The sequence below is a fragment of the Opisthocomus hoazin genome, chromosome 3 (genome assembly GCF_030867145.1).
Source record: "Opisthocomus hoazin isolate bOpiHoa1 chromosome 3, bOpiHoa1.hap1, whole genome shotgun sequence".
In the NCBI taxonomy this organism is placed as follows: domain Eukaryota; kingdom Metazoa; phylum Chordata; class Aves; order Opisthocomiformes; family Opisthocomidae; genus Opisthocomus; species Opisthocomus hoazin.
This window is the reverse complement of record NC_134416.1, coordinates 46,254,019-46,269,922: the sequence shown is the minus strand read 5'-3', so window position 1 is coordinate 46,269,922 and position 15,904 is coordinate 46,254,019. Positions and strand designations below refer to the sequence as shown.

Here is a 15,904-nt window from a genome sequence, read left to right as displayed (position 1 = left end):
TTTGTATTATAGCATCATGCATGCAATACATGTGCAAGCAGCCTCTGAAGTGTCTGTTTCACAGCACATGAAAGCTCAACTTCTTTCAGGTAAGTATGGAAAAAGTCTTTAGTACTTGCCCAAACGCTAATTGAAATTTATTTCACAATGATAAAAATTGAAAGATTTTACATTTTCCCTACTAGAGAAATAATTTCCAAAGTTAAGATTTCTTATTATAAATAAAATGAGTAAGCTAAGTAAAATACATCACGTTTATATTAAATATAAATGGCTTACATTTCATAGCACAAAGAATAAGTGTTCAGTATTTCCCTATAAAATTTAAGATACACAGGCCTTGCACGTATGGCTTCATTAACATCTTATACAATTTGTTCTCAGTCATATCCATCAACACAAACAGCACCTCTACATAAAAGATGCATCCTAATGATTTCAATGAAGTGCAGTATACTCCATTAGAGAGAATATGTTTTAATTAACAGTTCTAATACCAGTTACAGTGTACAGTACTTTCACCAATCTACTGTGTTGTAATTATACAAGATAGAAGGAAGAGACCAAATCATACAGCCCCCACCACAGTACAGATCCCAGTACAGGTTTACTTCAAGAATGGCTGGAAGATTTGGCTTATAATACATTATTTATTTATTAATAATAACATATTTATTAAAAAGTGGGCAACATTTTCCAACAAGAAGTCAGACTTCTGACTGCACAAAACTGCAATCAAATTTAAGTACCGTTTTCAAACTAAAAATGCATTAGGGAGTTAGAGACCCACTGAAACAAACCAACCTGCAAGCAAGGTATTTTCGTATCAATGCTTTCGCAAGTTTGACAGACATCACCCCCTTTGGGGGAAAGTTTAACACTGCAAAAAAGAATCTTCATTATTGGACAGTTACAAATTGTAGTTTATGATGACAGGACATTGACATTTAAAACACTGACAGTCCTACTTCTCCATTTTAATAGAGTATTATGAAAACCCCCACACTAGACTGAGCTATCATTCAGCCTAAAAATACAGGCAGTTATGACAACAATCCCATCACCAAATCACTTCAGGTAGTGAAGTTCAGCTACTAGATCACACACACAGCTTTCCAACCAGCTGTGAATTTAGAAAAGACAGGAGCTCAAGATATACACTGTAATATGGGAGGAGACAGGACAGGTTTCAAACACATCCTTGAAGTTCCCTCTAGCTTCTGGGCTCTTTAACAACCCTCAACTACAACATACTCATATACCCTGGCAAAAAACACAACTTCAGAGGAAGAATTCTTCTTAGAATACAGAAATTCAGAATAAGTCACAATATTCACTAACATTTACTTTGTTGTAGACAAAGCAAGCAACAAAAACCAATATGAAAAAAATATTGTTGTGATAGGGACTATTTGAAAAAAGTTTGCACATAAAGCACTTCTAGAAAAACATCTGAAAGCATCATGGAGACAACGGCTGGAAGTGACTTGGATTAAAATGCATTAAGTACTAGAAACTGACCACAAGCTGTGAACACAGTTCACCAAAACTGAAGAAAGTGTTATGAAGCTAACCCGGAACAAGGCTAGGACTAATCTCATTCTAACATCTTAGACTGAGTTTAAAAAAATGTTTCTAACAGAAGAAAGAATATGTGAAATGAGCACACGGTCAATTAGCAGTTGAATAAGACAGCTGAACAGCATTACCATTCAATTTACAAACAGAACAAGAAAATAATAACGGAAAAATTAGAAACTTATGCAGAACTTTGGAAACATGCCAATATTCAGGGAATTATTTAGACAACAGGGGAATGAGGATAAATCTAAGAACTGCGAGAAATAACATGTAGTTTGCTTACTAAGTTTGCAATTCAGCAGGACTGCAAAATTAGCTAATGCAATTTGGGAATGACTCCAAGCTAGGACATATTGTTCTCTCAATAAAACTTTGGCACAACTACAATAAGAATGTTATGGTTTCTTCTGTGAGCTAAATTAACTGAAAGACGAATTGGCAGATAAATAGAACAGAGTGACTGAGGGTAAAGACTAATTAAACTTCAAAGTTAATAGACACGCCCTTTTAAACACGCAGATGGAATATCTAAAAGTGTTTCAACACCATTTAGAAAAAAAAGTACTTTTCAATTTTACATATTAGGAGATATTTAGTAATCCAGAGAAACTGAATTAGAAAAGAAAAACAGCTTCCTAAAAATGAAGTGCAATACATATGAAGAAAAGCACTGAAAGCTGAGAACTCGCACTAGCTGAAAAAGTCAGAGTTCTGGCAGCAGCTGTGTCAAAGAAGGGACACAAAGGTGTAATTCCCCATTTACGCATTTGTACTGGCTGACGCCTTGGACGTAAATCCATATACGCCGTAAGAGGACCACTTGATTAAGCTGGGGGAGGAGAAAGTACCTTAAATGCAGGTATGAAGCACAGTGCTGACAACACAGATACGAATATTCTTTGCTTGCAAACATACTACAGTATAAAACACTGTTATGCAGTACATTATGTAGTAAAAACTGTAGTGTGTTTTTTAAACATTCCCAAGTGTGGTGACAGCCTCTGAACTCTACAGGAGAACAGCTGTTTCCAGAAGTAAATTATGGCTTTTAACTGCAAAATACTGTTGAGTGTGCATCGATTTCTGTAACCCAGCACGTTCTAGAATTTTAAGCTTCCGAAAGAAGAGACATTCTGTACCTCGTGGATTTTTTTTTCCCCATAGTAGGGTCTTCATATTCGTAGGCTATACTGATCTAGGCAAACGTAGAATGATGTATTTGAAAATAAAAATCTTTGTTCTTTTTCAGAAAAAACTCAAGTCTCTACATGCAATAAAAGAAATCATAAGATGGTATAAATTTAAAGTTTAAGTAAGTTAGATCCCAATTGCACTTCTATTTCCGTTTAAAAAGAAATCAAATTAGTCAATACCTGTGTTACAGATAAGATTTCAACAATACACAAAACTACACAGCTGTGTTGTTTTCATTTAGTTACTCCAGAGCAGACAGAAAAATGAAAACTGTATGTTGGAATTGCTCACATAAAATATATTATCAACATTTCTACACAAATAAAAGCTCCAATGACTAAAGCACAAAATGAATATTCAGTATGAAAACAAGAATTTTTAAATGAAACTTGAATTAATCCTATGCTCTTCTTCAGAATTCTGTTCCAAGTCAGCATTTTACATGAGTCTATAGTAACAAAAAAAAAGACAATAAGCAACAAATGACGGTGTAACAATGAATGAGTCCCTTCAGAATTTCTACAATATCTACCTATACGAAACCAGTCAAAAACTGAGGTGGTTTAAATATAGGAAATATCTTTGCTGACTTGTAGCCATACCAGAAGAACAACCATCCTTATCTGAGGTAAGAATTAACATTTAATATTTAAAGCTTTGTCCTTGATAACATTTATTTTACCATCACATGTCCCGTATGTTACATATTGTGTACTTTATCCATCCATTACATAAAGGAAATGTTTTAATATATTTTCAAGAATAAATCATGTCTCAAGAATAACTAAACTGCTCATTTTTACGTTGCTCACTTAAATTTATGTTTAATTATTTGTACAAATAGTTTAAAATTCTGCAATCAAAAAAAAATCAGATGTCTTATACAGCACGCTTAGGTTACATTCTGTCATTGGTACCTAGCTGCCTCATTCAAATAGTCCCACCAGTGGACGATTAATACCAAAAAGATTATCGCCTCTTGTACATGTGTATTATTTAATCCTCATCCTAAGTATAAATTTGCAACACAGTAGTAACACTGCAGGTATAGAAGTAATGCTTCCTATCAGGCATATGGAAAGATTAACACTCTACCACAGTTGATGCTGGTGTATTTATATAGAAGGTTTCTCACATATCATTTCAGTCTACGGGAGGTAGATGTTTGTCTATGAACTGTTTTACATCCATCATCTCCTGTTTAAAGATAAAAAGCATGTATTAAGGTGACATTTCCTACTAATACATATTCAGCTACACCAAATCATGTTTCAACATCTCAGTTATAATGAGCAGCTGGGCTACAAATATTGAGTAATTAGTTACTTGATAAAATCATACCACTTTGCACACAACAAGTCAAGGCTGATAACTCTTCAAGGCACTATGCACTCAGAAGAGGCTAAAATACACGAAAAAGAGCAAAGACTACTTTTTTTTCTCTCTCTATGAAGCTGAGCTGGCAAGCTACATGATTAATCATCAACTGATCTGAACAGCACCAGCCTGAGCATGGGCAGGATCTGAATGTAGCTAAGGCTGTAGCTTCGTGTATACTTTAAACTTTTGCAAGTTAGCAGCAGTGTCAAAATCCAGTAGCTCCTCCTCCTAACCATTCAGTTCCACCTTCATGATGCTTCCTTCCTCGAGGAAAAGCAATACAGTGGACTGGGAAACCATCCGTGTTAAAAACAATTTAAATTACTAAGTCAATGTTGTAAGAACGAGCACATTATTAATATATTTGTGTGACGAGTCATGCTATTACTGCCTAAACACAATACAACTCTGTTGTACAGTTCTCACAAGACACAGCAATCCAAATTAACAAAGTTACTGTTGCTGACAAACGGCAGACTTGTTCCCTGCCCTCTCTTCTGTTTCTTGCTCCTACCATGTGCTTTGTGAGAGCTCTGACGCCTCAACTCACGACAGCTACGAAAACTGACGCCAGCAGCTTTTGCCTTTTTAACAAGTTCACATGGTTCAAAGAAGTTTCTGATCAGGTCCAGAGCTGGTGCAAGAAGAGAGGGCCACAAGGTCATGAGCAGAGGGAACTAGTCCACCCCTTTCTGGCAGCAACAAGCCATTACATCAGCTCAGCTGCCTGCTAAGCCAGAATTGTAAACATAGAGTCTCAGGCTTCCTCTTCCGTAGCTTCAACCCTTCCTCCCCATTCCTTCAATGTCTCCATACACAGAACTAAGAGGATTCTTCTCTCCAAAATACCAAGCTGGATTTATGCTGCGAGAACCTGCCTTCCAATTTAGTGGTTTTTGTCTTGTTGGGTTTTTTTGTGTTTTGTTTTTTTGGGGGGGTAAGCAAATACTAAAAAAGGAGGGGGGAGAAGCAAAGTATTTTATAGACCAAGTAGCCTAGTCCCAAAAATACAACCTTAAGAGGAAGTTCCCACTAGTCATATAAACTTTAGCCTTGGGTTTTTTTTTCAGCCAGGCATTCAGTTACTCACTCAAACAAGTCAGTAGCATCAAACACTTGTTATTTAAAAAAAAAAAAAAAAAACAAAACCAAAAACACACCCTCCCACCTCAAAAAAAAACCCGCCCAATACATATTTGTTTTGAGGGAAAAAAAATTAACCATCCCCAGCTAAAACATTGTATATTAAGAAAATTACCTCAATACATGAGCTATGCATCATGCCAGAGTAAGTCCTGAAGGTTACGTTGGCTGGATTTAACATACTCTTTAGCTTCTCAACAGTGAGAGAACCGAACATTAGAGGAACCAACGGGTCACAGTCACCATGGCACTGAAGGACAGCAATCTCCTTGTTGACACCACTGATAGGGCCCTGCTAGGCATGGAATTAGAGGGGAGAAGAGAAGAAAGAGACAGTAAGCGGAGGGAAGGCTAACAACTTTGAGGTAACATAATCCCATTGCACTATGCCCTGTGGCATGACAAACAAGTTGAAATCTGAAGGAAGAAAACAATGTATAGCCTGCAAGCTCCTTATGAAGCAAGTTTTGTGCTTGACAACACAATAAGTTCAAAAACCTGCAAATAAAATTTTGGTACTAATTTCAGAACAGAAGAACATGATTCCTGGCCAAGTAAAAAAACCTGACACTTTGTTTAAATACCTAGTCCCTAATAAGATACTACCTTGAAGATGGAACAAACGGCAAATAGAAAATTAATCTTCAAGGAAAATTTGCTGTATCCTTTAAGTTTCCTAGGAATAGAATTTTAAGCAGAGATAGCTACTGAGTGTTTCCTTGTTTTCCCTACTTGCCATACTCTCAGACTCCAGGTCCCTATTTTAAAAACTTCCATGTTATCAAACAACTGTCATTATTCGGTAATAAGAATGGCCAGTAATTCCTGCACAAGATATAATCTTCAGATATACTCACTCCCCAGGTGCAAATTAGCTTAGGAAAGAAACATAAATACCTGAGGAAAAGAAGCCCGTAGAGGAAGCCAACAGCTGAGGGCTACAACACCTGCTAATTTTTGTTGTGTTGTAAGAGCTGTATACAACGATAAAGCACCTCCCTAAGACAAAAGATGTAAGTATTAGAATGATGATGGTAATGTTCCTTTTAATACTTGTTTCAAGATCTCTGGTTTCTCCTTCAGAAGGCTTTTTTTCTATTCCAATCTATTCTTCCTTAGACCAACACTAAAATCAGTATTCCTGTACAACATTTATTTCGCCTCCCCCTCCCCCAAGTCCATGTGATCAACTCAGAAGTAAACCAGCAAATTTACTGTAACTAACAGAAAATAGTAATTATTTGCATAAAACTAAAAAATTTCATTTGTTGAGGCAATGGAAAACTGATACATTAAAATTTTAGAAGCACCTAACATCAGATCTTTTCAATTCAAGTGTCTGGATTTCCCACGTTAGGAAAGCTAGATTACTTCCCTAGAAGAAGATGCAGTTCTTTCCAACAATACTTTACCTGAGAAAAGCCTCCCAGAATAATTCTATTAGAAGGAATTCCATTTTTTACTTCTTGATCTATCAGTGTTTTAACTGCAACATAAAAAAGCCAGTAGTTAAAACCCACCCCATTCCACAGAAAGTCTAGAAGAGGAAAGTGTCCTCCCCCTGATGCCAACAGAAAGCTAGTGAAAGCAAAATCTAGTCTGCTATACATTAAAACATATCAAAAGATCTAGAGCACGATCAGAAACTCCAGTGCCACTGTACCATTTCCAAAGAGAAAAACACGCAAGCAAGTCCCACAAAAGCCCCACTGCCAGGAAGACGGTACCCTCTTCTAACTATCCAGCATCACAAGTGGATGCTCATACAGCTCTAACCTGCTGTGCTACCCATGGGCTCTTAAAAAAAAAAAGGACATCGGTTCCCCTGTACATTTCATATTTGAGAGTATGAAGTGTTTGTACCAGTGAATTACTCTACCTACTCGTGAAGTTCGAAAAAAACAAAAAAAAACAAAACAAACTATGCACTTAGCTACACTCTGATCAGCAATAATATATACATATTACTTCCCTTAACAATTTCGTCTTTGGAAAATCTGTTTCAGACTGGTAATTCATTTTTAAGAGTACACGGAAGTACTTTTAAGCCATCAAAAGTATTCCTAAGCATACCATTCTCCGCTGCCTGCTTGATCCCAGCTTCATCTTCCTGTGAATCTGGAGAAAGTCCAGCGATATCAAACCTTACAAAAACATCAACAAGAGAATAACTCATTAGAGCATCCATTCCACTTCCTTAAAACACGAAGAGTAAAAGCTTTTCTGAGTTTTGCTATCTGCTGTAATTTACTGCAGATTTTGAGCAAACATCAAAACTGAGCTGCTTAAAAATATCAGCAGGAATTTCAGTTTATCAGTTGCATATGCAAAATGAAAGTACTGTTTGAAGAAATAAGGAAAACCCAACACAAGTTACTTGAGAAAAAAAAAAAAAAAAAATGAAGAGGACTGTTTTAAGACTGTTGAAATCTACCATATTTTTCTTGCTTTCTATTCAGCATGGATTTTCTAAAAAACAGTTCTAGATATCCTACTGACGCACCAAATATTACTCACTAGTAGCAGTGATGTTTCCACTGCAAGTCTCTAGTACTACTGACTATGAATTCACACACAATACAGACTAAAGACTATACTTGTACAATAAAGTGGTTTTTTAATTTTAAGAAATATATATTAGTCCTGAGGAATAACCATTACCACAGACACACAATGAATTAGAGCATACTCGTGAGAGCCCTTTTACAAGAACAGAACTAAAGCAAAAAGCTTTTTATACTTACATCTGATTAAAACTAGCCAATCGGGTTGTTTGTGATTTTTAATCCAAAACAATGAGCTCAAACCCCTATATTTCTTTTGATCAGCATCATCTGCAATTGAACAAATACTTACCATGATGGCATAGCCATGTTCATGTTCAAAGAAACTGGCATAACTGGCCTAGAAATGAGAATGAACACTGACATAAGATATATATCGAAATTTAATAATGCAGATGAGGTTATGTCATGAAATCACATATCCCCAAGTCTGTCCTGCTTTCAAACCATCATTAACATTAGCTATTTAGTAGCGTCTATTCACGAAACGTCTCTCGAAACCTGCTGGCCCAAACACATTTAATCTTCAGAGATGAATTACCACTCTCTATGGTAAGCAAGCAAAACATTAATGGGCTGCTTTATATAAATACCTATGTTTATGCATACATATATAGCACGTACATACAGGAGATACATATAGAGAGAGATATAAACACCCACATGTATCTCAGTTATTTATCACAGTTCCACACGCGTGCTCAGTGGATGAAGGCACCTTACACCGCAGCAGCAGCTCACCTAAGGAAGCAGCCAAACGCAGCAGCATAGCGGCAGATACCAGTCTGGCCACACGCGCTTCTCCCAACAGCAGAATCTGCTGAAGCGGTGCCTGCCTACATTGCAGGACTCATTCCCACCCTCACGTTGCTGCATGGCATCTTTTCAGACATACCAAGCCAACTTCAACGGACCATGCCACGGATCAAATCCGGCTATAGTTTTAATCTACTGAAATTGAGGAAGATAAGCTCTGCGGGGAAAGACTATAAGACGACAAAGGGCAAGCAAAGAGAACAGCGGATACTGCTAAGCTCTTTCTGAATGGCTCAGCAAAGTGTGACCATGTGGTAAAATAAATAAATCACAGCCCAGTAATCAGCAATACACCAAAACACTGCTTACTTATCTCCCTGTCATCCCTGCTCCACGTCTCCCAAGACTGCTGGAGCAAAAGACAATCTGAATTTTCTGTTAAAATAAACTAAGATCATATTTAATGACTTTTTCTATCATTAAGTAAATACTAGCTAGATCTTAATGCTTTATTTACTGACTCCTCACCCTGCTCAGAAGTATTTCCCTTCTCAAATTGCACAAAGACAGCTCATATTGCACTATTTGCTGAAAATATGAATATCCTGTGAATCTTTGAAACTTGCTGTAGGGAACAGGGAAATTTCATCTACTATACAAGCACCTGAGTTTAAGAATTACATGTACCTAATACAAAGTATATTTATTTAATAATAATAAAGAATCAGTGAAATAAAAAATTACTCATTGTTAAGACTGGCTTTTAACAAATGACTGTTCAGGGGAAAAAAGCAATAAACCACTCAAACCAGTGAAAACAGTTGAAACAATCTAACTTTTCACATAAAACTTTCCAGATACGTTTTCAATCTGAATTAATCACAAAAGCAAAATATGAATAAAAACATAGTTTTGCCATAAAGTAAATCACACAACAGTTCCTAAAAATAACAAAATATTTAATAGCATCAACATTAGAGTGTTTTTTTACATAAAAACAAAATGCAGAGACATCCAAATCCCATTTGACTTCATCATCTGTGCAAGTGTCTTAATAAGTAACTCTATAGAAGAACATAAAGCGAGAAAGTTACAAACTTACGCATGTGGGCAAATGTATTTTACATGGGGGCTTCTGATGCCTGCAAGCGCTTCTGACCATCCATGCCTGTTAACAAAAGAAGTATTAAATGGCATTTGTGTTTTGGCTTAGCTCTTATTTCTATGTTAGTGCAACAGCACAGAGCAAGTATGAAATATGCTGAATTAGATCAACATAAACACATTTCTAGAAAATTTTTACATCAGCTGCAGTATGCTATGAATATAGCACTAAACTGAAAGGTTTGTTCTGCCTCTGAATATTTGTTGCATATATACAGACACTTCATCTGACTATCACAGTTGCAGCACAAGTGCAGAAATACCACTTTGGCTCCAGGCAAAGCCTGCTCTGTATCTGTCTGGGTGTACTAAACTTGCGTGCTACAGCAGATGAACACAGGTACCCTGCTTCCATGCAGCTCTAGCCTAGAGGCTGCTTTGCTGCTCCTGCAGAGTTAAGGCAGCTTCTTTCACAGCCAGCTTTCCTTATTCTGAACCAACTACCTTCATGCAGGAGAGTAGTGAACTGTCATCCAAGCTAACTCCGCATGGAGCCAACCTAATCAATCAGACCTATTAACTCTGGCTCAGCTCAAATGCTCTCAGGTTCAGGCACTCCTGAACAACACTCCAGATTTCAGGCAGCTTTTTAATCTCAAGGACGTGCTGTATGAACACACTGAACAACGTGAGATATGCACAGCAGATGAGCTACCAAGCTTCCTACAAACCTGAAAACTGGAAAGCGTAATTTAAAATACACAGCTCCAAAAGACTCACTCCAGGGCTCATCTAGACATGAACCGAGCTGGACTCAAACCCGAACCTGTGCAGAACCACTGCCTGTGCCTGCACTTTGCTTTCCAGGACACTCAATAGCACCCATATTTCCTGATTTTTCTCATTATTCAGTATTGCTAACTCACCCACTAAATTAGATACTGGAAAATTGATTCTAAGGAGAAAACACCTGTAACAAATTCATCAGTGGCACAGCTGAACTCACCAGACGAACGGCACACAAGCCATACAGGCACGTTTGGTTTAGTTGTAATTTTAGTATCAACCTGAAAAGTTATTGTATGCTACCTAAAGTTAAAGGCGTTTCAAACACACAGACAGCACAGACATTTGAAACACTGGCTGTGTATCTTGGCCTACTTCCTACCAATATTTATACATATATATATACACACACCATTAACAAATTGTGGGTGGTATTACTTGCATAACATTTGCAGTATCACAGAAGGCCAAATAAGAATCTAAAGGAGAAATATGACTGAGAAAAACTAGTTTGGTAAGAATTTGGAGACTTTTTTTAGCCAACTATAAAGATTAATTTGACAAATTCAGAAAGCAACATTGTATGCACATTTACACAGACTCTTTAGAGCAATCCTCTATGTTGTACCTTTTGCCCAGATTTTGATAAGTATGTACCAATCGTTAAGTGCCATTTATATAAGAGCTTAGAGAGAAAAAGAACATAATCTGTGTTAGACACTTCTCAGAGTAAGAAAAATACAGTTGGTAAACTGAAGAGAGCAATTAAAAAATTCCATGTGAAGTAGAACAGATCAGTTTAAACTGTGGGAAATTATAAAACTGTTAATTAGTTCTCTTCAGACAATTCTTTTTTTGGTCACTACTATGGCTTTTCTGGGAACAAAAAAAAAAATCGCAGTATGTCAAAGGCAGTTGCAGCTAATCCAATCTGCAGTGGACTAGAGGAACAAATAACAGCTAAGTCACCATATTTCCACAGAGGAGTGAAGACTCGTTATTGCATACATCCCAGTATGCTCAGTGCATTCGCAAGCTTGAGGCTGCGCGTTAGCTTTGTCACTGAAATGGAAATACCACATTTGTATAAGGAATACAATTTATGTTAAAGAGCAAATCTCGGTGTTTTTTTCCCCCTTGCCAAAACCGACAGCAACTTGATTCACAAGGGCTCAAATTCCAAAGACTCAAAAGATTCTGCAATCACTTGCTGAACATTCGGTGCCAAGCTGCAGGCAGTACTGCTGCCTCAGCTGCATCCTACCAGCAGAAAGGAAGAGGGATAATGCAAACAAGGCAGTGTGTCAGCACAACAAATGAGAGCAAACATCCCCACCTGTAGAATACTGCGAAGCGCATGGACTTGACTCTTTTTAACTTCTGAAGTGTCCAGGTTACACAACTTTCAATTTCAACAGCTGACCTTTTTTTCATTTCTTCAGAAAAAGTTTATGTATTAAACACCGCAAGTTTCAAAGTAGAGGCAACATTCAGGTTCCAGGTAACAGAGTTCTTAAAAATAATATTACGTAATTTTGACACAGCATTCATGCTGCTTATTTTCAGTATCTAAGTGCCAATTTCTTTAAAGCCTTTTACCAAAAAAAAGGTTTCAACATACCCCTAACTCGGTATTTCAATGGCTTTAATGAATGTATGCTTGTATCTCGGCACACACAAGCTTCAAATTGAAACATAACACCACACCTAGAACGCCTCCCAGAAATTCCCTACTCTTTCCATTTCTACTCAAACACTGAAATAACAGGAAAAAGGCAGAAAGGGTATTTCACAGCTTGTTCGAGCCTGAAGACCATATTTCAGATAGAGAAATCTGTAGGCATTAGGTGACAGAAGTTTGCTTAGATAAATTGAGTAAGGCTGGATTTTAATGTGAGTATGATATACTCCAGTCTCAAGTGTGACATGGCCTAACTGCACCTACTAGCAAACCAGCAACCCATAAATCCAGAAAACGAAAACCTCTAAATTTAGACAAGCACAGGAATAACCAGGAACCCACTCTCAGGGAAGAGAAACATCAGAGACCCACAGACTTCTTTTTCCACCAAGTTTGACTCAAGAAAAAAAGAGGGACCATATCCAGACCAAATTAGGTAAGCAACTGAAAAGAAAGAAGCAAAGGCTTTTGAGGAGTTACGCTGGGAAACTTTAAATAAATAGTTGCCACCACCATTCGAGCACACGCGAAGTTTCACCTGTTGTTAGCCACTGCAGTCAGTCAAGGGCAGAACGAGAAGCTTAAGTAACTTCTAACTGCTCAGGTCTTTGAAACACGCGGCCTTATAATTGAAACTACAGCAACTATTAGGTATGTAACAGATCAGAATACACACCCGGTATCTCCCAATCCATGAAGAAAAATCACCTAAAGGAGAAAAAAAAAAAACAAACAACAAAAGGCAGCGCTATGGGTATCGTTGCGGATTAGGACCGCAAACGCCCCTAACCCCGGTAGCGCAGACGCCCACGCAAGATCTCGCACCGCTCGGCCCACGACGCCGCTTTCTCAGACGCGCACTCGGCCCCGCTCACTCCCCGGCCCGGCCCGGCCTCCCCGCCGCCATCGGCCGCCACACGGCGCCGCGGGGCCCCCGCGCACACCGTCGGCCTTCCCCGGCCCGCCGCCAAGCGAGCGGCACCCCGGTCCCGAGGCCGCCCCGGCTCCCGCAGGGAACTAACGGGAGAGACCTGTTAACCCGCCCGGGCCGCACCGCCGCTCCCCCTCGCACCGGGTAGGCGCTCGCCCCGGCCGGGCCTGACCGCGGCGTCGCCCCCAGGCCGCGAAGCCGCCGCGGCCTCAGCCCCGGGCGGGGGGCGGCCGCAGCGCTGAACAAAGCGGGGCGGGGGCCGCCGCCCGCCGGGGCGGGCCCCTGACGGCCGGCGCCTCCCCGCGGCTCGCCCCCCGCCCGCACTCACGGCAGCCGTCGCCTTCCTGGCGGCCGGGACGATGGCGGGGAGCGGCGCCGACATGTTGTTGCCGCACATACACCGCGCTGCGAGGCGGCCAGCGGGACACCGGCCAGGACTGGGGAGGCGGGGCGGGCGCCGGGCCAGGAGGGCGGGGGAAGGCGGGCGGCGGGCGGCGGGCGGGGCGGGGCGGGGCGCGGCCGGGCGGGCAGCAGCCGGGGGCGGGGGACCCGGCCTGGCGCCCACAGCCCCCCGTCCGCCCCGCCCCGCCCGCGCACCCATCCCCGCGCCCGATTGGCTGCCGCCGGGGCGGCGGGACAGGTGGACCCCGGGGCGCGCGGCGGGGGCGGGCTCGGGAGCGGCCGCGCGGCGGAGGGGTGCCGTTGCCGCCTGCGGGCCGGCAGCACTGAGGTGAAACGTTAACCGGGCCTCCGCGGAGCCAGAGCAGCGACCCGCGGTGCCCCCTCCGGCCTCGGACGGGCCTCGCCGGGCCGGCCTGCTGCCCGCGAGAGGCGCCGGCGGCGTGAGCCGCGGCCTGGGCGGGCGGGCGCTGGAGAGCTCTGGAGCGTACCGGCGGCAGCTAAGGGCTGCTGGGCGAACCCCTCAGGGGCCGCCGGGCTGAAGCCTGCCGCGCTGAGAAGTGACGGGCCTGCATGCACCGGCTGGAAGCCAGGCTCTGCGAACCCGCTGCTGTCTGTGGGTTTCCAGTGGCTTCAAAGAGTTTGAACCGCCTTTCACCTGTGAAAGTACCTTTCAAGTAGCCAGATGTATCTGCCAGATGATACTGCACTTTTGTAGTATAATTTGTACGTGTCTGTGGTTTGAGTGTTTCCTGTAAAAATCGTTTTTATGCTGTATTACAAGGCTTAGGGAAAAGGGGGAAACTACGGTATCTTAAATAGGTAAATGTAAAATAATCACTCACGGGAAACGGGAAAACCAGCATAAATACAGCAAACGGCATTGTGAGACAGAACTCGTTTGTCCTCACCAGATCAGATGCCTTCATCACCAAGTTAAATCTCTTGGCTTGCAGCCAAAGAGCCAATGATTCTTATTCATCTGGAAATGTGTTGGGCTATTCAGGCACTCCGTATTGAAATTACTGGATCGTTCCAGTCCATTCCGAATACTTAGACCAACTCTGAGTAAGTATGGAAAACACATTTCAATCAAAATGAAAGACTTTGTTCTTTGTCTTCTATTCCATACATCTTTGTCAGATATTTCCTCCCACGAAGTCAATCTACTCATTGTACTCGCCGGGTGGTTTCTGGCGAAGACGGATGCCTCTTTGGCAGTTCCGACAGCAGCTGACTGCACGCTATACTTCTTCCACATCCTTCCCACCAGCGTGTTCCATACCAGGCAGGGATGCTTTTTTCACAAAGCTTTTTTGCTCAATGGCATTAATATTTTTATCAGCATGGCTGCGTAAAATATGTGGGAGAAGCCTTTGCACTGGCTGTGTAACGTTAAATGTGCAGCCTCTTTTGCCATGTTAGGCTGCTTTGATACACATTTATGCCAGGGGATCCCTGTCATTGCTAAAATTGGGTTATTTTCACAGGTAGCTTTTTTGTGTTTTGATTTATCTCTACTTCAGTGTGTATTCTTGCCCCGTGTACCCAATTCAAGTCTGTTAAGAAAATACAGTTTATGCAAAAAAGATCAGGAGCTTCACATGATGTCGGCTGCTTATCAAGAATGTGGAACCCGCCTCTTGCTGTCCGGTATCCTTCTGGGACACGAACAAAGCTTTGTCCTCCCTCTCTACCGTGCTATGTAGCACGTCAGCGTCACTCCGACGGGGCGGCCTGCTGACGAACCTCCAGCCCAGGAGGAGATCAGAAGTCTGCTCATAATTCGACCGAGCTTTTAGTCAGTGTAGCTGGAGTGATCGTACCCCAATTCCAGGCTGCTGGTAGCACAGCCCAGGGCGGCGGGAGGAAGGCGACCCCTGCGCGGGGTGGGGTGGGCATCGGCCGCTCGCGCAGCCCCGGGGCTGGGGCAGCCTAACGGTCACTGGCGCACGGAAGCAAGCTGCTGGGACCCCGAAGGAGTTCCTGAAAACGTCTGAACCACGAATCTTTCAAAGGCTTGTAGGCCGGCTGTGCCTTTACGGTGAGGTATTTATCCTACGAGCAATGTTTTTCTACACAATTTCAAGGTTCTGCCTAAAGTCTTGAGAGCTTTCCCGGGCCAGGCGTGCCCCAGCCTGTGTGTTTGTCCCTGTCCCGGCAGCTGAAAGGGACCTGGATGAGCTGGTGGCCCACGACAGCGTTTTGTGTGTACTGTCGCGCTGTTGTGATGCTTACCAGTTTTCTGGAGGGGCGTGCGACGCTGTGCCGATTTCATCACCAATGTTTGCAACGGGATTTCCGTTTCACCCGTTTACCGTGGGACGGGCAGGGCTGGCGCCCGACTTCCTCGCCAAGGCAGGCGCTCAGCGTGGAGGAAGGCTC

At 41.8% G+C, this 15,904-nt stretch overlaps 1 protein-coding gene across 2 annotated transcripts; it reads right to left on the bottom strand.

The window, feature by feature from the left end:
- Positions 1 to 461: 461 nt before the first annotated feature.
- Positions 462 to 13,574, bottom strand: LYPLA1 (lysophospholipase 1). 2 transcript variants are annotated; one of them, XM_075416149.1, is made up of 9 exons: positions 13,449 to 13,574; positions 12,866 to 12,897; positions 9,721 to 9,786; positions 8,155 to 8,202; positions 7,372 to 7,442; positions 6,711 to 6,784; positions 6,196 to 6,297; positions 5,414 to 5,593; positions 462 to 3,972 (listed from the first exon to the last, which is right to left on the bottom strand). In XM_075416149.1, the coding sequence occupies exons 1-9, from the start codon at positions 13,515 to 13,517 to the stop codon at positions 3,919 to 3,921; spliced, it is 696 nt and encodes a 231-aa protein (XP_075272264.1). In that variant the 5' UTR covers positions 13,518 to 13,574; the 3' UTR covers positions 462 to 3,918. The 2 variants fall into 2 exon arrangements, with proteins under 2 accessions (XP_075272264.1, XP_075272265.1); XM_075416150.1 differs by having other exon boundaries at positions 5,414 to 5,590; positions 13,449 to 13,570.
- Between the last annotated feature and the right edge of the window lie 2,330 nt (positions 13,575 to 15,904).

Excerpts from the sequence above, each read along its gene's own strand:
- LYPLA1 (XM_075416149.1), bottom strand. The coding sequence starts at position 13,517 with ATGTGCGGCAACAACATGTCGGCGCCGCTCCCCGCCATCGTCCCGGCC. Across the intron at positions 6,785-7,371 it reads CAAGCAGGCAGCGGAGAATG|TTAAAACACTGATAGATCAA; the intron begins GTATGCTTAGGA and ends TTTATGTTGCAG. Across the intron at positions 5,594-6,195 it reads TACGGGCTTCTTTTCCTCAG|CAGGGCCCTATCAGTGGTGT; the intron begins GTATTTATGTTT and ends TTCCATGCCTAG.